Source organism: Etheostoma cragini, chromosome 20, assembly GCF_013103735.1.
Source record: "Etheostoma cragini isolate CJK2018 chromosome 20, CSU_Ecrag_1.0, whole genome shotgun sequence".
NCBI lineage: Eukaryota > Metazoa > Chordata > Actinopteri > Perciformes > Percidae > Etheostoma > Etheostoma cragini.
In genome coordinates this window covers 1,147,281-1,173,383 of record NC_048426.1, presented here as the reverse complement: position 1 = coordinate 1,173,383, position 26,103 = coordinate 1,147,281, and the positions used below count along the sequence as shown (strand labels likewise).

Here is a 26,103-nt window from a genome sequence, read left to right as displayed (position 1 = left end):
CACCTTTCCCCCGTGGGCTCGCTCGGTGTCTGGCTGAGCCCTGTTAACCTTGTCTTGTCACATTTAGGTGATCGAGGGAAACTTGACTACTCTGCTTATTTCATTTGATTTTTAACAATGATTGAACACAGACGAGATCACGACACACTTGTACGCACTTTGCAAGTGTGCAAAAATCTTCCTCAAGGAGCCTCCTTTTTCTTATTTTCTTGCTTAAAGATTTATCCATGTGTGTAATCATGTCCTTACATATTACAGACATTTTTACTGTAGTCATTCATCAACCAGTTAGTTGTTGATACATGAATACACTGATGAACACTTAAAATTGTTGTTTTTGTTGTATTTTTTTTTTGTGTTAATAGATTTATTTTATTACATTTCACATATAATCTCAGAAGAAAGTTCATTCTGCAACAAACATGTAAAAACAACATATTTGACAGTATTCCCTGAAGCTTCCCTTTCTTACTATACAATCTAAATGCAGTTGCCCTATTTAAAAAGTAGTCCTTAACCTTCTTGAAGCCGTTGTGTAATGGTCATCTCACCTCTCTGTTTTCTTTCTGCAGATATAACATCAGTAGCAAGAGCTGGCTGACCCTTGACCCCTCTGTGCAAACTGTGACGCCGCGATATGGCCACTCACTGGCTCTTCATGAGGTACTGTATGTATAAATTATATCTACTGTGAACCAGGTACACATTAAAACATTATGAACCCATACTCTTCATTGTGCTTCATTAAAACCCATTTTACATGTGTAGCTCTGTGTAATGTGAAACTTGTTTTAAAAGAGAGTAAGAAAAGAACGGATGACAACTAAATTAAATGGAGGCACTAGCAGAAATAATATGAACTTCCATCCTTTTTATTTAGTAGTAGTGTCTGTTTGTAGTTTGGTACTAACATAGAAATCTCTGGGTTTTGATAGTCCGCAGTGAAGTGGTGAAGCAGTTTCTTCTCAGCCAGAAAGACTGTTAGGAACCGCTGATAGAATAATAAATTAGAGAGAGGAGGATTCAGAGGAAGACGCAGTCCGTCTCCTCTGTGGTTTGAGAGATCCCAGTTTGAGCTGCAGACGGTTTTGTTATAAACAAATTGAATCAAGATGCCTAAATGTGTCTAGCACAGTAAATCAGTCTGGGCTGGCAAGACAAATCAACTCCAAAACTGAACAAATCAACAACAAAAAAAATAAAAAAATAAAAAAATATAAATATAATGATCCGATGTTTGTCTTTGTTTATTCCAGGGGAAGATCTACATGTACGGAGGAAAGATCGACTCCACAGGAAACGTGTCCAGCCAGCTGTGGGTTTTCCACATCCAGAACCAGACCTGGGTCCTCCTGAGCCCCAGGGCCAAGGAGCAGTATGCCGTGGTGGGACACTCGGCGCACATTGTGCCCCCCACCCAGGAGGGGGCCAGTCCCATCATGCTGGTTATGTTCGGACACTGTCCTCTGTACGGTTACATCAGCCAGGTGCAGGAGTACAACATCGGTAGGTGGAAGGTGCTGCCGGGATGAGCATGTAGTGTTCTGATGAGCCTGTCGCATAAACCAAACCCCCCAAGTTTAGTCTTCACACCTCCCATGTTCAGGTCCCGGTTACTCTCTTTTACCCGAAGGGACAAGGCAACCAAACTTAATTAAGAGCTTTCATTGTCCTCTAAAAGCCAATCTGTCTGAGGAAATGGGATCAATTAACCTGCCACTGTGGCCCATTGACATGAGTCCTATTGGCTCACAAATGAAGGGGAATTGGTTCGTACCATTACGTATATGATCACCAATAAAATCCGATGGCAGTTTGATGTTACTTTTGTACTTGTAATGCATTTTAGGAACTATAATACAGGAGTTATATTGGCTCCACTTGGCCCAGTGGGGACCAAAAACTCAATCCTCCACAGAGACCTTTCTGAACCTAACAGTAGTTTCTCTTCCCTTTCTTAGTGCTCTTTCGTTATATATCGTAAAACTCCCAAATAACCGCAGGTCTGCTGCAACTCTGTTCTTTCAAATCAAGGCCGAAGACTTTTCTTTTTGATGCTGCCTTTTCTGGATTAATGTGTAATTCTTGCATTTCATTTGTTTTATTCTATTTTAGTGCTTACTTTGAATAGAAATAAAGCTGCCTTTGCCTCGCCTATGTTAACTGGTTTTCTGTTGCTCAGTAAACGGTGTTTTTGTGACCCTCCAGTGAAGAACACTTGGAGCATGGTGTCAACAGAAGGTGCACTGGTCCAGGGTGGCTACGGCCACAGCGGTGTTTTCGACCCCAGCACCAGAGCCATCTACATCCACGGAGGCTACAAGGCCTTCAGCGCCAACAAGTACGGCCTGGCGGGAGACCTGTACAAGTTCGACGTGGACAAGAGGAAATGGTGAGGCTTTCTATCTGGTGCAGATTCATGTCAACAATACGGTAAAGCAGCGGTTCTCAAACCGAATAGAGTAGCATAGACTCAGCCTATCCTGATATGGACAGTTCAGGCGGGAGGTTTTTTCCTAAAAACAATATGTTGACAGCCACGCTGAAACGTTACTTCCTCCCTCCCGCTCCACCGGAGTCCAAATTTGAGGCAGCCCGGGTTATATCAGTTCTCCGGACTGTTTTGTATAATTTGCTGCTAGCAGGTGCTGTGGAGACTTCGCGCCCGCCGCTTAAGTAGCAACTAGTGCTCGTCCACTTTAGTTTCAACAGGGCTGCTCGAAATATTCTCCATATCCCCACTACTCTTCCTTATAGTTCCTGTTTGGAGCTTCTTGAACCAACTCTTGCCATCACATCTAATCATGGATGCAGGCGCGCTCCTTTCATGAGCGTAACTATGTACCCTAGCAAGCTGATATCGAAACAACAAATATTACACTAAACACTTATTTGAAATGACTAATAAATGGATATTATATCTATCATGATTTGTGACTAGATATCGTCTTAGATTTGAGTTATTGTAACATTGTGAAATCATAAGTGTTGTCTTGTCCAGGTTTTACGAGCTGCATTACAGTAAAGTGATGTCATTTTTTGAACTTACCAGACTGTTCCAGCGGTTCTGTTATTTGCCTTGACCCACTTAATCATTATATCCACATTACTGATGATTTATGTATCACAAATCTCATTGTGGAAAACTTTGCTTTGCTGAATACTTTACTTTTTTATATAATACTTTTGAGAAAGCACCAATAGTCAACCTTACAATATCAACATTGAGGTATTTGGTAAAAAATATTTTGATATTTGATTTTCTCCATATTGCCCAGCCCTAAGTGCAGCATGCTGTCTGACGAATGGAAATGTTGTGATTTTCTGTGTAATTGTTAAGGCTTTTTTCTTCTTGTGAAGTGCAGTGTACTTTTACCTTCTCAGGCCTCTAAAATGATTCAAATCAACACTGATTGGACAATCCATGGACATGCATCCTTTGTCAAGGTGTTGCAAATAGGCAGCACTAAATCTCTCTATGCAAAATGCAACAATGGAGAATGCAAAATGAAAACATCTGGCAGAAGTTTCATCGGAACATCAAAACATAAGTGTTTCCCGGAAATGAGCTCAGTCCCTGTTACGTGTTAAAATGTTGTTCTTGTTCTTAACAAAGGATGTCAAACAGCAACTAGCTCTCATCAAAACAGTCTGCAGTAGTTATCTCTTCAAGGTTATCCATATAGCAGCCAGAAGGAGTTGTTGCGAGTTATGCAAAAAGTCTGTTTTTTTTATTTTTATTAAATTGACAGTCTGACTGCAGCAAATCTGACATTCAAGGCAAAGTTATGACTGACTCACTGCATCGGTTAACTTTTTCTTCACTGTATCGACCCCAGTTCTGTTTTTATTCCAAAAATGTAAACCTTTCATATTTCAGTCACTTTTAAGTTTTCATAATTTTTTTTTTGTGATCATTTATTTCCGAGAATTAAACAAGCCAAAACAATTCACTGAGATGGAAAACGCATCTCCGGGCCAGAAAGAAAAAAGAAAAAAAATGAAATAGAACCTAGAGAAGAAAGATGGGAGGGAGGGAGACAAAAACAACACACCCAAACAGATACACAAACAAAGTTTTCATAATTTAAAATACAGTAAGCTTCTATAATATTGTAAGGCTGAAAAAAATAGCATTAGTTTTGGCTTTAATCAGAAGGAAGGGATTTGGACCTATGGCCGTTGTGGTTAAGTAATTGCAATCATATTAACCGGTAATGATTTAGAATAGTTAGAATAAGGAGATATGCTTGCACACACCTGTTGCATTGAATCTGTATGTTTTGTAATAAGCGATGAACGCTAGGAAGACTAAGCATGTTACATTTTGTATACTGCTTTATAGTATGTATACTACTAGCATTTTGTGTTTAAAGGGAAGAATTTATCAAACCAGTTTGGTTCTTGGCATTAAGTGTACACAACAACATTCTGCTGTAAAAAACAGAGACAAAGCAACCGTTAAATTTTGTAAAAGTCTGGGCGTCCAGATAGCTCAGTTGGTAGACCGGGTGCCCATATGTAGAGGTTTGCTCTTTGGTGCAGCGGTCCCGGGTTTGACTCCGACTCGTGAGCTGCTGGCTGAAAAATGACCCCTCCAAAAAAAAAGAAAAATCTTGTAAAAGGCTGTGTTTTTGGTGAGCAGGAAGTCAGTTCTGTTGTCTAACAGTTTGACCCTCTCTTTAGACACAAAAACAGTTGTAAAAGCAGCATGTCGGCATTGCCAAAGTAGAGGAAAATGATTTTTAAGCAGCCTGAAAGTAGCTGCTGAATAACCTCTATATATTTTATAAGAACCATCACTGTGTGTTTGTGCAGGACCATTCTGAGAGACAGCGGCTTCTTCCGTTACCTCCACACGGCGGTGATAGTGAGCGGGACCATGCTGGTGTTTGGAGGCAACACACACAACGACACCTCCATGAGCCACGGCGCCAAGTGCTTCTCCTCTGACTTCCTGGCCTACAGCCTGGGTCAGACACACACACACACACACACACACACACACACACACACACACACACACACAGAGCAGATCCTGCAGTCTGTATTCTCTGCTAAGCATGCAACTATGATCTGCTCAGTACAACTGCAGTGTTTTGTGGTCGGACACGGAGCAAGAGAAGGTCAGATGTTGCTGCTTGAGGTACAGACGGTAAATGACAGCCTCATATTGTACATAGAACTCAGAATAATGGGGTTTGACATTTTCCAGCACCTAGTAGTTTTACTGTATAATATCTCCAGGCAGAATACGCTCGAATGGGACATGGTTTTCCTGGATAAAGGAAGTGAAGCGGTGTGTTGTGCTTGTTGAAAAGTAGTTCTTTTTGTTGTCATTTACATACTTAATACTTATTTCCGTGCATATTAATGCAAATCTGTCCTGGAAAGCCTGGTAGTGAAGAACCTGAAGAAAGTTGAATCTAAATCACTGGGCTGGGGTCTCGAATGAAGACGTTTTGCTGTTTGTCCCTAGTAGTTATTCTGCTTTGTGTACAGTTAGTCTATTTAATCAAAAGTGGGATGATGTCATATCACCTGGATAATAGACACACACACACCCACACCAGGGTCAAAAGAATTTGGAAAACCCTGTACACACTACTTTTCATCTTGGGGCTTTTTTGTGGTCTGCTTAAATTTAAATTCAATTTTATTTATATAGGTCTAAATCACAACAACAGTTATCTCAAGTGTTTTCCATGAAGAGCAGGTCTAGACCGGTCTCTGTGATGTTATTTACAGAAACCCAACAGTTCCCACCAAGAGCACTAGGCGACAGAGGCAAGGAAAAACTTCCTTTAAGAGGCCTAAACCTCGAGCAGAACCATGGCTCAAGGTGGGCGGTCATCTGCCTCGACCGGTTGGGGGTGAGAGAAAGAAAGACAGACACACAGACACAGACAGACAGAGTTGCCTTGACCAACTGCCACTTTGCTCGTTTATAGTTGTTTTAGGGGGCAAGATTCCAGATCGGCCAAACCGCGCTTTCATTTTCTCAAAGGCAGAGCAGGATACCCAGGGCTCGGTTCACACCTATCACCATTGTAGCCACTGGGGGAGCATAGGCAGGCTTGGGGAACTCATATTAATGTTAAAAAAACACCACAAAGACCTTTCCAAAACGTCTAACTTTCCTGCCCAAAACAAATGCTGCTGCGAGCCCATTATAGCAAGAAATATGATGTCTGCTTTTAATTCACATTAGTGCCATAGAGCAGGGATTCCCAACCAGGGGTACTTCTGCAGTTGCCAGGGGGTACGTGGAGAGATTGTGTAGCAGCTTGAGTTATTAAAAAACAATTTACGATTTGATTAAATTAACATATCCGCTGTAACAACTGAACACTACATGTTGAAGTTATGCAATCATTCCCAATCGTGCAGAGACGGAGAACGTAGGTGTATGTAAGGAGATAACATAGGCACGGGCTAAGAATTGCTAACTAAAATGCTAGTTAACATTAGTAATTAAGCATAAACAGCTGATGTAAGTCCAAACTGCCTGGGAGCTTACCCTGGATTCTACGGTGAGTCCTCTACTGTGCGACAGTAAGTTGCGTGGTTTTACAAAAACATCTACTACGGAGCCATAACGTGAGCTTAAAGGTAACGGAGCCTTTGATACATCGTCGTGTTTCTGTAGAAATAAACAACGGACAAATAGTCTTTAAACACTTCAGATGTGAAGTTATTTGCTGGCTAAGTGACTCCAAAATGAATGGCAGTCAATGGGATGCTAATGGCAGGCGATGACTTATTGGCATGAGAATGGCTCCTCAGGAGCTCCGCTTAGAGAGGAGAGGCTGACCTCCTTGGTTATAACAGGTGGTTAACTCACATCAATATATAAATGGTAGAAATAAAAGCTAAAAGAAAGTGGCTGAAATAGTTCTTTACAAGTAGGCCTACTGACTAAACGGTTCAAATAATTACCTAAAAGTAATAGATAAATAGTAAAAATCTAAATATTGACAGCTAAACAAGTTTGAACAAATGAAGGATATCCACTTTTATACAATGAATGAGTGTTAAACATTTGGAACATACATTGGGAATTGATGACCTGGTCCGGGACCGGGGCTGGGGAGCACCACCATAAAGGAAAGTCAGGGCTTTGTGGGGGGGAAATTGGCAGATCAGAGTTGGTCCTGTTGCTGCTGACTCCCTGAGGATTTCTTAGTGAAGGAAAATACAGAGTGGTCACAGCGATGGAAGCACTAAACCGGTCAGTCTGCTGCTTTGGGAACTTCTCTGATGTTTATTCTTGTGCTCTTCTCTCTGTACTGCTTGGATGCCCCTAATCAAGGTACTTAACCCTCAGTTTATGCAACACAGCTGCTCCACAGCAGATAGAGCTGTACAAAGCTACTCCCCCATGTGTGTCTGCAAGCAGAAGAAGCCGAATGATAGCAAATGCGTTTCTTTTGTCTTTCGTACTTAAATATGACCATCAAAAAGTGTACTTTTTCTTTTGCATTCTCATTATAATCCCATTTCAAGTTTTCTATGTCCTAATAGAAGTTTGCACAGTTTTGTCAGGAACTGTCCTCATTTTGTTAGTTGCCTGCAAATATTGTTGTTGGCCTCCTTCCGCAGTGCTGTCAGATACTGCTCATTAATGGGAGGCTTTGGTGTGTGTGGATGGGAGGCAGAATTTCCTGCAGGCTGCGAAATGCTCCCAGGACATTCAGTTATTCTGTGTCATTACAAAGATGATTGACAGACGGACGAAATTGTAATCTCGGAGGCCCGAGCGCCCCCTCCCCTTCCTGTGCAACCAGCTTTTGTTCATGAGAATTGCATGTTGGGCCTGAAACATCCCTGTTTTCAGGTCATCGGCGTGGTGGTGCGCTATTTGAAGCTTGTGCATAGGGAACAAGACACCTGCAAGTATTTACACATTAGAAATATTATGATATTGTTAATACATTAATTCAATTCTTAGCATAGGTAAGTCTCCCAGCTATACATTTACAACAAGTCCAGAAGCATGCTGTATGCTTATTGGCTTACTGACGCTGATGAGATGTACTCCTTAGGTATAGAGACTGGGTATTGAATGACGAGGCATTTTTTTTGGTACTCAAAACTAAGGAGGCAATTTTTTCGAGGCTTTAAAGGTTTGAATTCGGTACCCAGCCCTACTTCCTCAGCTCTTACAGTACTGTATATCTCTCTCTCGTCCCTGTCACTCAGGGTCCTCTGTATAAGTCTGTAATTGAACAGCAGAGACACATAGACCCCATATACCCCCACCCTCCCAGCAGCCAGCTGCAAGGTCGGTGTCAGCAGCAGCCGCTCTGTAATTGTCTGGTAATTACAGACGAGATGGGCTAATCGCCCCTCCTTAACAAGCTGAACTCAATTAGAGTGTGGAATTTAAGGGTCACAATAAATCCCCACTCTGAGGGGGCAAAACGCCACACCACCTGCAGTACCGGCGCACAACACCAGAGGGCAGTGTCTACCTGTGAATGTGCAGCTCTGTTGCAGATGTCACTCTCCCCTCTGGGAGCCCCATGATGACTTGCACTGCATTGTACTGACTGATTGTGATGTATTGCAGTCACTGTCCTGTGTTCCTGCAGCTTTGACTCCCAGGCTCCCACATTCCAAGTCTTTTTTTTGTTGTTTGTACGGGCGTGTGATAGGTGTACACAGTCACATTCTGCTGCAGATTCATTTAGAAACTAAAGGAATTCGTCACCTTATTCGTTCATTTTTTTTACCCAGCAAGCATTAACATGATGATTTGTTGTCGAGACATCTCAAGCTTGGGGTTAAAACTGAGCTAAATCTTGCTTGAAGTCTCAGTTTCTACTGTAAATTACTGCACTTGACATAGTGTTAAAACATCTAAAAGCAGTGGGTTCCAAACATGAAGGTCACAAGGTGATTAATGGGATCAGTGGGAGAAATGTTCTTCTGTATCTTAAAATGCTGACTTTTTCTGACTTACCTCTTCTCCCAGGATTGTAAACCCTCTTTACAATGCACGTTTGGATGTCCACATTAAGGCCGTAAGCTTTGATAGGGGTCACAAGCCAAAACTGTGGGTCTAACCATGGGCCTAAAGACCTTCAAAATCAGGCCTGCATGTAAACTACAGTAAACGTCTAGCTGTCCTTTGACTTGCAAATCACCAGATTAGGCCTTACTTATTCCTGTTCAGGTACATCTTTTTCCTGTTGGGCTCATCAGCCTCAAGAGGGACGCAAGATAGTATTTAATCAAATCTGAATCCAGGATCAAATCCCTTATCCAATCTCATTATGTTTAGCTTTTAACATTTGCAGGTAAGACGGTAAGGTAACAAGTAGCTCAAGATTTAGATCTGTTGTCACCTTTTGTTGGCTCATAAGCCACAGCCACCAGAGATTCTTACGGCGGCCTAATCAAGGTTCCGAACCTGTAGCTACAAGCTGATAATGAGAGAGAGCAGCAGAGGAGATTAACCTTATTTTTCACCAGCAACTTGCTCTAAACACTGCAGGTCTTAATGCAGAGTTTAGGTCCAACAGTGTAAAACATTGACATTATAAGACTACAGGTTAACTGGGAGATTCTCCTAATGTTAATGTGATGCAATCAGGTGGCTAACTTGTTCTGCTAAATGAAAACAACATGAGAAAAGATTGTTTGAGTACACAGACCTGCTTGTGGAAAGCACCTTAACCAGACCTCATCATTTAAGCCGTTTTGGAATTAACATTTAAGGGTTAGTGCAAACCTTTTTGATAATATCGGCTCCACAAAAGTGTGGGTGTGCCGACAGCATTGTTGTCATTACTTAGAATTCCTCACGGAGGACAGAGAGGCAGACAGAAACTACGCTTTAGCTTTAAAGATGCAGTAGATTAGACTTATAAAATTAACTTCCTGTCATATTTGCTGAAACTGAACCCATATTCTTTGGCACCACCTCTAGCCTGTAGTGCAAACATCACCGCTCCCTCTTCATATTCTACAATTAGGGTCATGGGGGGCACATGCATTCATCTCCCTCGTGGGGGAGGGGCTTAGGAGGATGTTCGGGGGTTTAGCAGAAAGAAAGTGGGATGGGACTTTGGCTAAATCCTGGATCTTCCCAGTCCTGCCTACAGCACCTTGTAATTAGCAGCAGCTGACATAGTCTACCACCAGGGTGACGTTTGTCATTTTAACTTTTAGAAAAAGCGACATTCTGTGACTATCCATGTGTTACGCACACTACATTATATCTGTACATGGCTGGTCCCTAATTCCAAAGGAGGAGGAGTAATAAAAGATATTAGGTGGCGATAACTGATCTATAAGGTGGAGGGAACAAAAGAGAGAGAATACTGCACACAGACATGGCAGTGGGCTAGTTATCTAAGATGCAAACCACATTAGTGCCATCATCTATCAAAAAAAGGCATTCATGTCTCCTGCTAACTATCATTAAAACAAAAAAAAAGAAGGGAAAAATAGTGGCTGAATTCCCATCCTCTGCAATTGTACTTGTTATCTGAGTGTATTTCTCTTTTTCTTGCCGTGGTTGTTGCTCCTATAGCCGTCAGGGACACTTTACTACCTCATTGATACCCAAAGATATGAGCTGTCGCAGGTCTCGCTAACCCCCCATGGCGTGTCCGCCTAATGCCCAAGTGCCGAAGACGCACATGCTTTAAGATGTGGGCGCAGGTCCACGGTTTGACCTCTCTGTGTCGTCTTTTGGTTCCAGCGTGTGACGAGTGGACAGTGCTGCCTCGACCGGACCTCTACCATGACGTCAATCGCTTTGGACACTCGGCGGTCTTCAGTGACAGGTAATCACTTACGCAGCACTGACTGTAACTAAACGCAGGGTTTGCAGAGTGCTGCACAGAAAGGCTGTATGCATAATGTGGGAAAGGTATAGTTGGCTAAAAGGCCTTAATGAAATTAAAACCAAAATAAGAACAAATCTAAACAACGGATCTTTCCATTAACAGTTTGGACGTAAAAACAGGAGCCCTGAACATGTTGTTTCCTTTTTAATTTGTTGCTAATACTAATATAATACTCGCAAATAAACCACTCTTGGTCAAAATGGGCAGGAAATAAGTGGTGGGGAAGTCGGCCAGGTTACTGCAGGGCATATAAACGTGATATTTTCAACCCTAACCTCATTTCTCTCAGTGCCCTTATTTCTCGAGCGTTTAATCCAGGATGACTGGCTTTATTTCCACCGGCGCCAACTCGTATTTAGTAATGCACTCATGGTATTTAAAGACAAGTGGACTGGGTTACACAAACAAACAAGTTCAGTTGGTATCTGCATTTGATGTAAATAGGAGCTGGGATGTAGTTCTTCTCTTTATGGGACTTTTCAGCTTTTCTAATGGGAAATCACAGTTTTCTCAGTTGCTTCCTGTTGTGTTTTATTTTGTTTTTTTTAATAAATTCATGATGAGAAAGGATTAAAAGACACACACATCCCTTGCCCCATGCCTGGTGCTTGAAACCTTACACAACATTAAAATCCTTCTAACACTTGACTGTATCTTTAATTTGTTGCATATTTGTTCACTTGTGCCGATGTTTTCTAATTATAAGATGAATGATTTCATAAAACTAAAATCATATAGAACATTTTAAACTCTTGATTCTTATTTAGTCACAAAGGAAATGTGAGAACATGGTGTTTTTCTTCCAATATTCTAATAAAGAAAAAACCCAAATGCTGAGCGGAAGAGGGGGAAAAAATGTAAACTCTGAGGCAGCATGGGGAAAAGGCAAACACTTAAAGCCACAGACACACAGTATATCCCAAATAAAGCTTGTTACTTTGAGAAATAATCCTTTGTGCGAATGTGCGTTCATACATGACATTTCATTATTAGTCTGAGATATGAATGGAATGTAATGGGGATGGTGGTGCAACCAGAAGGGATGACTCATCGGTAGGTGTTATCTGCACCGCCAGCAGAGCAAGACCCAGCAATCCATATTAAATGATGCGTCCTGTTGTGGAGAAGGCATCAAATATTTACATGAATCACCAGCCCTGTGTTGAGTCAATCTTCACTGATGATGACTCCTGTTCCTCAGGAGTGATTAAGCGTTTGTTCATGCATTCGTTCATTGATCCAGTTCAGATTCAACGCAATCGCAGACAGACTCCAGAGCACTACGCTTTTTTTTATTTTTTGGAACATTTTTGCTTTGAAAAGAAAACGTTTCAAAAGAACTTTACAGTAAGGCTCTGAAACACACCACAAAATGACGGGATGCATAATAGATAGAGAAAAATGTAGTCCTGGGTCGCGATTACCAGCATCTGTAAAAACTCACTCTAAAGCTCTTCCAAAAACAAAGTTTAGTTTGTCTGTTGAAGGGAAAGTAGTGGCGTTCACTTCCTCATTCATGAATAAGTCAAACAAAGGCAGTCTGCTCTGATTGGTCTTTGTTTCTGGGTCTTCCTCATCTGGGGCCGTTTCAGGAAGGAGGTCAACGAACTCTGAGTCTAACCCTGATCTCGGAGTTGATTTTCTCTGCGATGGGAAACTGAGTTTTCAGTTCCAGCACAGCTGATTTGAGTTGAGCTTAAAAAAGCAGCTTAATTAAAGCCAAGATATTGCTATTCGCCATGGCAACAACCACAAACAAGCTGCTTAGCGGTAATACTGATGCCCACATACAGCCAGTTTGAACATATATTTAGTTTAAAAAGCAACACAGCGGCTGCTGCAAAAAAGAGAATTTGCGTGGGAGAAAATTGCTGCTAGAGTACATTTGTGAGTTCTAATATAGTATATTAATATCATATTTAATCATTCGTTGAGTAAAATATTACTGGTGAAATGGTATCGAACCTACATCTATTTCATTTAGTTGCAATCCTGTGAGTGAATAGTCTTACAGTCCATAGTCCCAGGCGTTCTTGGCTTCTTTTTTTAAATGAGGAAAAATAGGAAGCGGCTCACTTTCTTTATTCGTTCTCATTCAAAACTCCGACATTCTCCTCCTCCTGATCCGTGCGCTCAGCAGGACGTCCGGAGCGAACAGTTTGAAGTACGCCCTCTATAATCCGAGGGCACTTTTGATCAGACTGGTGCAGATTACCCGTCCACCCTGTCCAGCCCCTGCCTGCGAGCACACGCACTCACAGTCACACACTAATCCTCTGAACAGAGGCCAGTGGAGTGTGATGTTCAGAAATGCTTCAAACCCAACATCCAAACACACACTTGCACACACACACTGCGGGGGGAGGTCTTTCAGGTCCATCTACACAGGAGGAGAGGGCTTGTTGGGGATTTAGCCAACTTGTGAGGCAGGTTGAAGCCCAGAGAAGAGGAAGCTTCTCTGACTCACTGCGCACAAAGGCTTGAAACTGAAGATTTCGACTTCCTGAATCCCTTACATCTTCTCACCACCTTCCCCTGTAGTAGGCCTGGGTGTCATCCATGACTTTACGAATTGATTAGATTCAGAATCACAAGGTCCCAAATCGATTTTTATTTCCGATTTTTTTTTTTAAATTTATTTTTCTATTCGATATCCGTTAGGTTAGGAACATTTCAGTTACAACACCAGTTATCTTGGATATGAAAGACAATCTACAATTGTTTAATGTTCCCTCTAACCTGCTGCATTCTTAAAAGTAGCAATATTTAAATAAAGAACTAACCTGACTGAAACTAGTTGATACCAATAGATTCCTTAGGCCTTCTAGTTTCATGTGGTAAAGATTAGAGATGGTCTGATAACACGGTTTGCTTCCCGATACAGATTCTGATACCCGAACTCGTGCATCGGCTGATACAAAGTACTGATCCGATACTAGTGTGTCATATATTTTATTATGTTTTAACAACTGTATACAACTATCCCTGTTTGGATATGATTTCTATGTTTGTCGTCGGTCTGGCTGTGGTTAAACTCTTTGTGAAACATGAACAGACAATGAATGACACAGAACTTTCTTTTATTATCCAATTTGACAGTCCGTTTGAACTAATTACTAAACTACTTTTATTGCATATTTTTTCTAGGGCTTTATTACGTGTTATCGGATCAGTGCATAAACTCCAGTACTTCCTGATACCACCGTTTTAGGTAGTATCGGAGGCAATACTGATACTGGTATCGAAACATCTCTAGTAAAGATTCTTGGATTGTGTCAATCAATTTTGGATCATTTAAATGAAAATCAATGTAAGTCAGGAAAAAAAAAATGTTGTAAACGCAGCCCTACCCTGTGGCCCGCTAACATCCTTCCCCTTTTATCTGACAGTGTGATGTACGTGTTCGGTGGCTTCAATAGCCTGCTGCTCAGTGACGTCCTTATGTACACCTCGCCCAGCTGCGCAGCCTTCTCTAGCCCGGCATCCTGCAGCCAGGCCTGGCCAGGGATCCACTGCGTCTGGAACAGCACCCAGGGGACCTGCCTGCCCTGGGAGAGCAACGCCATCGGAACGGAACCGCAGCCGCTCCCGGCCTCCTGCAACACCCGATCATGTAGGTGACGCCTGCGTTCTGCCATGTGGAACTAATCCAAGCTTGTTTTAGATGCTTTGCTGTTTTCTTCCTGAGTGTCTGCAGAACTCATCTGCATTTACAACACTCACCACAAACGAACCGCTCCACAGTTTGATTAACAGTAGGTCTTGGTTCGCTTGTTTGGTCCGCCTTTGGTTCACACCAGTTTGATAACCAAGGTCTCACCTGCCCAAAAAATCAGCTCCAAAGGCTGTAGGTGTGGAAACGCACTTAATCTGCAGTATAAGGGAAAAAAACAAGAGCTTAATAAATTCTATATGCTTCTATTTTAGGCCTGTGGCTCAAATTTCTAATGGCAATAACTGAAACGGTAGATAAACATTAAATTGTGAGAAGTGTGAAGTCGGGCAGTGATGGAAAGTAACCAAACATTTAGGCAAGTACTGTATGTAAGTAGAAATGTAAGGTTAGTATTTTACTTGAAAAAGGACCTTTCGTGCTACTTTCTTTTAAGTTTTTTCCATCCAAAACCTATGATGATCATATCAAATCTTGTACATTATTACAGGTTATTCGACCTAATATATAAATCATTAAAATTAGCTCCACCTTGACCAACTGCAATAGTAAAATGCTACTTACACATTCATGTTTTAGTGATAAAATCAAAACATGTGATAATTATTAAAATAACGCTCACATGCTCTACAATTTGTGTTTTTACATTTTATACTCTAAGTAATGCAAGACCTAGCAGTGTTTTTACAGTTGTGTCTTGTTACTTTTTCTTAAAGGGGGGCTGCACAGAAGGCTTGCATCATGCGCTAACAGTGTTGTTGTCATGACTTAGTATTCCTAATGGGAGAGACAGAAACTACGCACTCTAGCTTTAAGTTAAGGATCTGAATATTTCCTCCATCACAGGGATCTGGTAGATTGTTGTGTCTAGATGGTAACCACTATATTCGCAAAAACTTGGACAAACTCGCAGACTTAACCATAACCATTCGAGGTCAGTGCCTAACCTCAACTATTTTGCGAGTCTTTTGCAAATATGGGGATAACTTCTAGACATGACCCTGGTATATTACTAACTCGAAGCAGCTGCCCCCCCTTTTTTTTTACCAGCTACTTTTTTAAATCATGATTGTGTAAATGTAATCAGGGCTGCACAATTAATCAAATTTTTATCAAAATTGCAATATGGACTAGTCCAATATCCAAATCGCAGAGCCGGGCACAATATTTGTTAAAGGCTAAATATGTGTCAAACTGAATGACTTATTTAGGTGCTGCAGAGACGTCCCTGCCTACAGATCCTATCCCAGAGACTACAGAAAACCTCTCTATATAGTACAGATCCTCGCAAAAATCACATCATAACCATTTAAATGTTTGCAAAACTGTTCCCTGTTCTATTAAATGTTGCAGATGCTGACAACGAGAGGTGTGACCAGTACACGGACTGCTACAGCTGCACTGCTAACACCAACGGCTGCCAGTGGTGTTCCGGCCAGTGTGTGTCTCTGGGAAGCAACTGCACCTCCGCCACGGTAAGCACGGTAGGCCACATCTATCCTCATGCCTCAGTGCTTTCAAATCTAACGTTAAGATCAGGGTCTCGTTATTCGCCTTGAGATTTATCATTAGAAAATGTAGAGCCATTTTCTTTTGTTCTAATGGTGTGTAACATGTCAGTACATACAAGCTGTCATACAAGCTAAAGTCATTGAAGTCATTTTTTAATAAGAAACCTTTACTGTCAGTTTATGACCGTGAATACAAGGAAAGTGTCAGTGCCCCTCCCAGCGATGCTTAAAAGAATCCGAATCCAATTTATTTGCCAGGTACGAGGACACAAACGAGGAATTTTTCTTGGGAACATCGTTGCTCACAATGCGCTTACAGATACAAAACCACCATACAATATATACACACTAATACAGTGGGGCTCAAAAGTTTGGGCACCCTAGGTAAAAATTTGTACTAATGTGCATAAAGCCAAGAAAAGATGGACAAATCTCCACAAGGCATCAAATGACAGATTAGACATTTTTATAATATGTTACAAAAAGTTAGATTTTGTTTCCATCATTTACTCTTTCAAAATAACAAAAACAAAAAAATGGCGTCTGTAAAAGTTTGGGCCCCCAGCACGCACCACCCCGTTTGGAAAGCTGAGACCTGACAGTGTCATGGATTGTTCTCAATCATCGTCTGGAAAGACCAGGAGAGGTCAGTCTTAAGGTTTGAAATGCCCAGACTCATCTGTCCAAACCCACGTTTGACTGCACGATCCATCCAGAAAGACCTGGCAGACACTAGAGTTGTGGTACACCATTCCACTGCAAAGAAGTACTTGTACGAACATGGTCTTCATGAAGAAGTCATCCAAAGAAAACCTCTTCTACGTCCTCACCAGAAAAATCTGCGTTTGAAGTTGGCAAATGAACATATAGACAAGCCTGGTGCATTGTGGGAACAAGTTCTGTGAACCTATGAGGTTAAAATAGAACTTTTTTTGCTGGAATGAGCAAAGGTAAACAAGAGTTTAAAGACTCTTGGCCGGCTACAAGAAGCGTTCCCAAGCTGTGATACTTGCCAAAGAAGGCAGTACAAGGTATTAACTCTGCAGGGTGCCCAAACTTTTGCAGATGCCATTTTTTTTGTTTTCTGTCATTTTGAAAGTTTAAATAATGGAAATAAAATCTAACTTTTTTGACATATTATACAAATGTCCAATCTGTCATTTGATTCCTTTTTGGAGATTTTTCCAACTTTTCTTGGCTTCTTTCCCAAAGTTTCGAGCCCCACTGTACATACTCTCAACAAAAATAATATGGAGGCAATAGTACAATGAGGATTGCAAATTATGCAGGAGTGAATCGTGATAGTTATTAAATGTGGAGCACAAACTGTGGAGCAGAAATTATATTGCACACACTCATATATTTAACAGCATAAACAACAATACTCATTCACTTCATTCAACACCACATTCATCTTAAAACAAGTTGGTGGTAAATAATAAATATATTATATAGATCTTTAAGGTTCCACGTCATGAAAATGTAACTGTAGGAGGTTTTTTAACATTAATATGAGAAAATGAAAGTTTAGATTGGCTGATCTGGAATCTTGCTCCTTCTTGGGGGGGAGAGCTGTAAGTGTAATTAAAAGTGACTTCAGATACAGTATTAGGAACCACTAAGGTCTATATAAAAGAGACTTCAGATACAGTATTAGGGACCACTAAGGTCTATATAAAAGAGACTTCAGATACAGTATTAGGGGACCACTAAGGTCTATATAAAGAGACTTCAGATACAGTGTTAGGGGACCACTAAGGTCTATATAAAAGAGACTTCAGATACAGTATTAGGGGACCACTAAGGTCTATATAAAGAGACTTCAGATACAGTATTAGGGGACCGCTAAGGTCTGCTGTTTATAAAACCTTTAATAATAATATAATATTGCATAAAATGAATGTAAGAAAATTAAATAAAATGCAATATCATGTGAAATACAGGGTGCAGAGTCATTATGTGTGTAGATTAAGAGTCTGGATGGCCTTAAAAAACAGAAACTGACTAGATATTTTGTGATTTTGAACAGTCTCTGGCTCTTTGGAGCACAGAATGATGAATGCTCGGACACATCTGTTTGTGCAGCCAGTTGTAGTGCGCCTCCACTAGCTCCACTGTATTCTGTTTTGAACAGGATACACAAATGTTGTGAAGAACCTCCCTATTCATTTCCTCCAAGAGTTATTAACCGTATAAATTGAGACGTGTTAAATTTGAGTAATGAGTAGATGAAGACAGATTAAGCACGTTCTTGCCTCCAACACCAAATCTGATTTGTCAGTCTGATTAAATATCTACTCATTTAGATGCTATGTGATACCCAATGACAGTTCATGTCCTCAGTCCTCCAGCACTCTCATCTGCACTTGTCTCTAAATTATTTGATTAATAAGCATCACTCGCTCTGATTGAAATCATTTGATAACCTAACACTTGCAAGAACCTTGTTTACTACTTAAAAAGCTGCATTACCAGGAAAAATAAATACGTCTTTTTTTTATCTGACGTTTTTAATAAAATGTATAATATGTTTGTTGTAGTGACCCATCCCACACGGAATTACTTGACACTAATATAAAGGGTAATTTAAATCCACAGCTTCAGGTCCATTGTCCACACACAACATACTCTACTTTGCAACAAATAAAGAATTAAGAAAACAAATGACAGCAGCCACAACACAATAGTGTAATCCTTAAGTTGTCCTAAACCAAACATTTCATACATAAAAAAAAATAAAACTAAAAACATAAAAAATAAATAAAAGGAGTGTCACTTCCAGATAAACAATCATTGATACAAAGACTTAGACTTCTCTTTATTGATCCTTTTGGGATGACTCCTGTGAGGAAATTGAAAGTTCCAGCAACAGTTTTAGCAAGAAAAAAAAAAGAAAGAAAGCAAGCCCAGGCTTGTTCTAAAAAGAAAGCAATTAAAATGTTAGGTTTTATTTATACATGCCTATAAAGTTTTATTTATATACAGTATCATTTATGGAGAACGAAATATGATAATTTGTTACTTGACGCCTGTTCTTTGCCATTTCTTCCCAGGGGGCCATTGGGGACAATGACGTTTGCCCCAAGGACAACCCGTCCTATGTGTGCAACAAGAAAACCAGCTGCAAGAGCTGCGCTGTGGACCAGAACTGTCAGTGGGAACCTCGCAACCAGGAGTGCATCTCACTGCCAGGTACCAGTTTGTTATGAGATGGAAAGGAAAGCTTTTCCTCAAGCCCCCAAGAAAATCGACTTTAACGTAGTTAATTTAACTTCAAAGCTAGCAATCACATCAAATCCATATAGGGATGGTAGTATGCAGCTATTTAAACATAGTCAAGTATGTGACACACTGGTTTCGGATCAGTACTCAGTACTGGCAGGTACACAGGTTCAGGCATTTGAATCAGCATTGGTATCGGGAAGCAAAAAATGGCATCGGACCAGCTCTACTACCAACCTGTAGTATTTACATTTTCTTGTATTTTAATTTGTTGTACTGTATCACATTTTATTGTGAAGCACTTAGCAGTTTTTATCTGTGAAATGTGCTATACAAATCAACTCTCCTTACTTTTTAGTTCCATCTCCTCATCTGTTCTCTCCACTGCAGAAAACGTGTGCGGTGAAAGCTGGCATCTGGTGGGCAACTCCTGTCTGAAGTTCATCACGGCCAAGGACTCGTACGACAACGCCAAGCTGGCCTGCCGGAGCCACAACGCCGTCCTGGCCTCGCTCACCACGCAGAAGAAGGTGGACTTTGTCCTGAAGGAGCTGCAAATCATGAGTGTAGTGGTAAGTTGTGGATGTAAATTATCTGATTAAATAAACTTTAATATTCTCCTTGGGGAAAGTGAGTCTCACACATACAGACACAAAGAGAGAGTGGTAAAGACAAAATAAAACAGTTATTAGTAATATAGTTACAGCATGAAGATCACATCAATGTGAAGACTGAAGAATTAAATATCAGCTAAAAGAATACGATCGTACTGTTTATAGAGCCTCTTTGCCAGATTCTTTTGTATGTTGAAGCAAAGTTGCAATAAGCAAGAATAAAGCATCCATGAAACTAATAAACCATCTTATTTTCCTATCTTATCTTAGCCAACAACTTGACTGTTGTGTACCTTTTTTAGTTTTGGCACTTGGATGGATTTGTGGTAGCTGGCTCCTTTTGGAAATGTGGTCTGTTTTTTAATCTGCAGATGAGCTCTGAGGTTGGACTTTTTTCAGTCTGTGATTTTTGGACCAGTGAGCGTGAAACAAATCTTCGATTAACGGATTGTTTCCTCAGAGCTTGGACATCTCTTACTCGCTCCATTAGAGCAAAAACGCAGACATCTATCCCAACAATCGACTAACCATCGCCAGCTGCTGTTTATGTGATCAGATGCAGGTCACATCGCTAGGGATAGATGTATGAATGACGGGGAGATGGACAGCGTTAGCGTTTATCTTGGCATACCTTGTAGCTTCGATCGCACACTCTGTGCTCGTGGTTGCTTGTAATGTTGATAATCGAGAATTCCAGTATAAGCTGATTTTTTTTACTGTACACTGAATGGAGTGGCAGTGTTTGCTCAAATGTGAAATGTAATGTAAATGAAACATGACCACTCAGCTGCTCAGAGTCAAACGGCATGAATTTAGCTTTAAAGGGTAACTTCTGTTTTCTCCAACCTGGACCCTATTTTCCTATATTTCTGTGTGTAAGTGAGCGACAGGAACAACAATCTTTGAAATTGGTTGAGTATTAAGCGTAACTGCTGTAACCAGCAGCTGCATACTGGGCTGCAATGTTACCCTATGGGGCAAATGTGCATCTCGATTTAGTCCACTGAAAGTGCTTTATTTTGCCACTGACAGGCTCAGATGATTACTCTAAGTGTGTGACATCATTATAGAAAGGATCCTACAGAGATAGGCCTTTTAAAACCTCTTTAAGACCTTTCTGTTTAACCAGAAACAGCTCTGTGGTCCTTGGCGCTAAACCCACCAGACTCCATTTAAAAAAACAATACTTTAAGTGTGTATAGAGCAAACATATTTTCACAGTAAATCTGTAGATTTTGTGTGTATTTCTACCAAGACTAAAGTTGTGATGGTTGTTAAAGTGGAAAGACGACCCAGAAAGTCTTTTCCTAGTTTTATTTTGTTTCTGTTGACTTTGAATGAAGTGTATTTTACGACGCTAAGATTACTGTTTATTTACTTGGAGTCTGGTGCGTTTAGCGAATATAATTTTGCGGATGTTTTAATGTTTAAAACAGGATCTTACTCTTACTAACAGAAAAGTATGGACAATATATTCATTCATAATTCAAACTGAAAGTCCAAAGAGAAAACGAAGCAAGATCAGATTTTAACTAATTTTTTATATATCTATAAAGTAAAATGTTAACTTGAAATGTAAAACTCAAAAGATAAATCATTTTACATTCATCTTTGCTTTTTTAGTTTCCTTTGCTTTTTAAAATTCAATTATGGCATGATTTTTCCTATTAGCGTAGTAAAACAATATTTTTAATTTGATAATTTTTTGTTTTCTCTTTGGACTTTCAAATTTAATTAGGGTAAGGGTTTGAATAAATATATCCTCCATAGAAATGTGGACTTCCTTAGAAATCCTTTCCTTAATGTTTTCACTCAGAATATTTAACTGAGCCTGTCAATGGCAAAACAAGGACTTTTGTGAATGGGGAACTTTCCATAAAATCATCTCTCAATGCATGACCAAACGAGCTATTACTCGAATTGAAATAAAAACATGCCAATCTCTATTTATGGTGAAGGGTATGTGATGATGTTGGGGGTATTTTAATTCCAAAGGCCAAGGGAACTTTATCAGGATCCATAGATCCATGAAATACTGTAACTGGCCTATAAAAATAAAAATGGGCCTGCCTCTATGGGAATGTAACATAGGGGGTGTACACTTATGCCCCTGTATTTTAAGGAAGAACATTTATTTATTTACAATACATTATTCATTCACAAAGAAAATTGGTGTCCTTAAAAGGTTGGATTTTCCAAAATCTTTTGAATTAAGGCATTAAGATCTATTTCCAAAAGATGTTTTTTTTAGTCCTCTTTTTAATTAATTTTAGCATGGGGGTGCAAACCTATTCTAGCCACTGTATATCATGTGTTAACATTTTTGACATGTGTCTACCCTTAAGTTCACTGAAGAGTATAACAAATTCCCACATGTGTCAAAAGCACAAAGAGTGGAGTTCTAAGGATCCGGTCTGCGCTTCAGTGAAACATGGTGTCATGTACAGCTGCAGTACTCACCCAGCAGGCACAAACACTGCCATCTCTCTCTGAAGCCACCCATGCAAAAATGTAAGCCACTTAACGGTCCTACAGAGTGCCCCTGGATGCCCGCGCATGTACTGTTGAAGCTAAATAAGACAAAAAGATTTGAGTCTAAATCACTAAGCAGGGCTGAAAGTGAAGACTGTTTTCCATCCATACTAATGAATTTGTGTAGATTTCCCCTGTTGGCTTGAATTCAATTCTGTTGTTCACATCCAGGTAATCTGTATGCTCAGAGGTAGAGAAGTGTAACTGATTTTCTCTGCAATCTTTTAGTTTTTTAGTTAGTTTTTTATTTCAAGCCTTACCAGTCTAACGATGCTGTACAGAGACTCAGGAAACATGCTTTACAAGTCTTGTCACATTTAATTGACACTGCTGGTTCTGTTTAGCGGTCCCAACTATTTCCCGACATGATCAATCAATCCAAGAAAAGCAATTAAATCCTGATGGAAGAGTAATTTCACCCGTGTCTGTGAGAGATCGAGCCCTCTTTGTTTACTACTACTGCAAGAGCACGGCCATTGATTAGAGATGGGATGGATAACTGAGCCTCACAAGTGAAGAGAAGAAAAGCTTATTTTTACTGCCGCTCAAACAATCCAGGGGACTTTATGTCAGTACAGATGAAATAAGCCAAAAAAAAATCTTTGTTTTTTTTTCCTCACAGCCAAGGCAAATTTGGGATTCCTGATTTAAAAAAAAAAAACACAGCCATCAAAATCAGTTTTTGACATCGATTTCCATCAAATGTCAGCTAGGCCTTCAGCTAAGGAGTAACTGGCACTTAAGTTGTAGCTCAACCTTTTTTTTGAGAGCCTTTAAAGTAAAAAGATGACCAAACACCAGAGATACAGAAAAATCAATCAAAAGAACAACATAACGTGTAGAAGAAGAAGAAGACATTAGTAGAAATGTGACTTGAACAGAGTCCATACACAAACATTTTTAAGAGACCAATGTGTAACATCCTTGTTTTTGACTTTGGCGTACGTGTGCTTGCAGTACAGGGCCACAGTGACTCCCTGGGTGGGGCTCAGGAAAATCAACGTGTCTTACTGGTGCTGGGAGGACATGTCGCCCTTCACCAACACCAGCCTGCAGTGGCTGCCCGGCGAGCCCAGCGACGCCGGCTTCTGTGGCTACCTGGCCGAGCCGGCGTCCAGCGGACTGAAGGCACAAACCTGCATCAACCCAGTGAACGGCAGCCTGTGTGAACGCTCAGGTGGGTTCACAATACTCCATGAGTGAAACATTAGTATATCATCCTCGTAGGCACATACCCGTCAGGGAACGTCTAATGAAGGACTTGAATAATTTGAAATACAGCATCCAGTGGGCTTTGGAGCTTGACCCCTGCTGGGGCTAAAGGCAGGATATCTTCGATATTTTTTTTTAAATGCCTCAATTTTGACCGTTCGTCTTTATGTGCCTATGCAAGGTACTCAACTTCATGGAAGTGCTTAACTGCTAATGGAACTGCTACCAGCTGCTTTCAAACTGTGTTGCCTAGCGATAAGCAGTGGACGATGGTATAACAATGTAAATTAGCAGAAATAGGAGGAGGCTAGGAGGCCAAGATGATTTGAGGTTTATGAAACCACTTGTAATAAAATAATTCATCTGAATTGCATCAGGATTCAGACTGAGCTGAAAAGACTGAATTTGTAAGCTTTTTTTCTTTTGCATTTGGCATCCAGATTGCCAAACATTTTTCTGCTCTCTAGCTATAGCAACACCCTGTTTATTATAAACCCGTAGAGTTCAGCAAATGGAGCAAATGGATAATAAAAACGACCTCAATGGCCCTGCTTATCTTCTCCAACATAATTTCTGAAGCAGCAGCAGGTCAAACGATAGCTATCTGCAGCACAAAGTCAGAACTACGAGGTCCAGGTAACACATCATTACCATGATAGACTGAAACTGTCTTTGGTACTTTAACTGCTACTCTCTGGCACTTTAATTCCTCCTTTTATTGCTACAAACATTGCACTGTAGATACTATTTTTGTTTATTTTAGGTTATGAATTGCCTACTGTTTTAGTGTCCATGTTATGTGTACTGATCTTGTTTTAAAGTGTTGTTTCTTTTTGCTTTTAAGGAGACGTGAACAGGGTTTCCGTGGGGTCTTAATAGTCTTATACATCAAAATGTTAGGCCTTAAAAGTGTTAAATAAGCTGAGGTGTTGTGTCTAGGTCTTAAATTATTTTAAACAGGTCTTTTACTTTTCTTTCTTGTAACACTACCTCTAATGTATTGTTTTAGGACATTTTTTTTGTTTGGGGTTTAATGTAGTTATAAAGGTCTTTAAATGTCATTCATAATGCTCTTAAGATGTCTTAAAAAGTCTTAAAGTTGACTTGGTGAAAGCTGCAGAAACCGTGGTGGAAGACCACATGAATGAAGTTTCCTTTGGCCTAACTTGTCAAAAATGTCCCCCAGCCAACCACAGTGCCAAGCCGTGCCGGACCCCGTGCGCCATGAGGAGCACCTGCAGCGAATGCACCAGCAGCAGCTCGGAGTGCATGTGGTGCAGCAACATGAAGCAGTGCGTCGACTCCAACGCCTACGTGGCCTCCTTCCCCTTCGGCCAGTGTATGGAGTGGTACACTATGAACTCTTGTCCACGTAAGTCATCTCATTTTTTGTCATTTTCCCTTCTCCTCAGATTTTCTTTTACAGGTTTAATATGCCAATCATTATGCTCTTTGTCTGGTTTTCTTCTCTTTTTTTGGGGCAAAATGCACCACACCAAACACTCTAAAATAATGAGTCTGAAAATCACTTTGTCTTACATCATTACATTACGAAAAATCATTTTCTCATGTCATTCAGTCTCTTTTTATAACAGCGCAGTGTGTAGACTGAAATAAACATTTATTAGAACAGACGGATCATTTAAAAAGCCCTGTGGGTAAACACTTACAGAAGGCTGAGCATTGTCCTCCTGCCTTTATTATTTTTCTCAAGAGTACATCTGTGTTAGTAGTAGAGGTGTTCCTTCATAAACAACGTAAGATGCTTCTCGAGAAGGAGAACTTTGTGATTAGACAACTGTTGAAAAAGAAGTTTGGAAAGAAATATGTAATTTTGTAGTAATTTCAGGGAAAATGGAGACAGTTGTGTTCAGTTGGTACACATGTATATTTTAGTCGGGGCAAAACAGGTCAGCTGAACATGCAATCCTATCTTCATATGTGTGGGATGACGTTTTGCTAATGATAAATGAATATTTACTGCTCCCTAATGAAGCCTTTCTTTTAAGGACATTTCTGTTCACTCTATAATTGGTACCAAACTACAGGACATCTCCTGGGAAATTAGGGAGCAGCCAACTGAGGCATCATGCTCTTCTCTTGTCTTTTTTTTGTAATCTATGTCTTGTCTTTTCATCAGTTGACTTCATTGATCTCACCATACCTCATTGTGAGAGCCTTTCTGCACTGTTTGTTTTGCAGTTCTGGCATTGGCATCTCTTGAGTCGAATTGATTATACATGAAATGTTCACTTTTAAGTGTGCACAGAGCTCTTCATGCATTATTCCAGTTACCCAGTTCTTGTCCTATTAATTCCAAACAAATTACTGTAAAAAACACTCTCTCTCTCTCGCTTGCTCTCTTTCTCGCACTCTCTCTCTCTCTCTCTCTCTCGCTCTCTCTCTCTCTCTCTCTCGCTCTCTCTCTCTCTCTCTCTCTCTCGCTCTCTTTCTCTGTGACACATGAAAATGTTGCTGCA

General features: G+C 40.4%; 1 protein-coding gene across 2 annotated transcripts in view; it reads left to right on the top strand.

The window, feature by feature from the left end:
* atrn (attractin) overlaps positions 1 to 26,103 on the top strand; it is a 144,937-nt gene that overhangs the window by 30,917 nt on the left and 87,917 nt on the right. The window contains exons 7-17 of one of the 2 annotated variants that reach the window (XM_034857749.1): positions 573 to 663; positions 1,257 to 1,506; positions 2,209 to 2,392; positions 4,819 to 4,973; positions 10,712 to 10,796; positions 14,249 to 14,472; positions 15,886 to 16,007; positions 19,097 to 19,235; positions 19,656 to 19,824; positions 23,368 to 23,588; positions 24,810 to 24,995. In XM_034857749.1, coding sequence (XP_034713640.1) covers positions 573 to 663; positions 1,257 to 1,506; positions 2,209 to 2,392; positions 4,819 to 4,973; positions 10,712 to 10,796; positions 14,249 to 14,472; positions 15,886 to 16,007; positions 19,097 to 19,235; positions 19,656 to 19,824; positions 23,368 to 23,588; positions 24,810 to 24,995 — 1,826 coding nt within the window. Of the gene's footprint in view, positions 1 to 572; positions 664 to 1,256; positions 1,507 to 2,208; positions 2,393 to 4,818; positions 4,974 to 10,711; positions 10,797 to 14,248; positions 14,473 to 15,885; positions 16,008 to 19,096; positions 19,236 to 19,655; positions 19,838 to 23,367; positions 23,589 to 24,809; positions 24,996 to 26,103 lie in introns of both variants that reach the window. The other variant, XM_034857748.1, reaches the window with a different exon arrangement.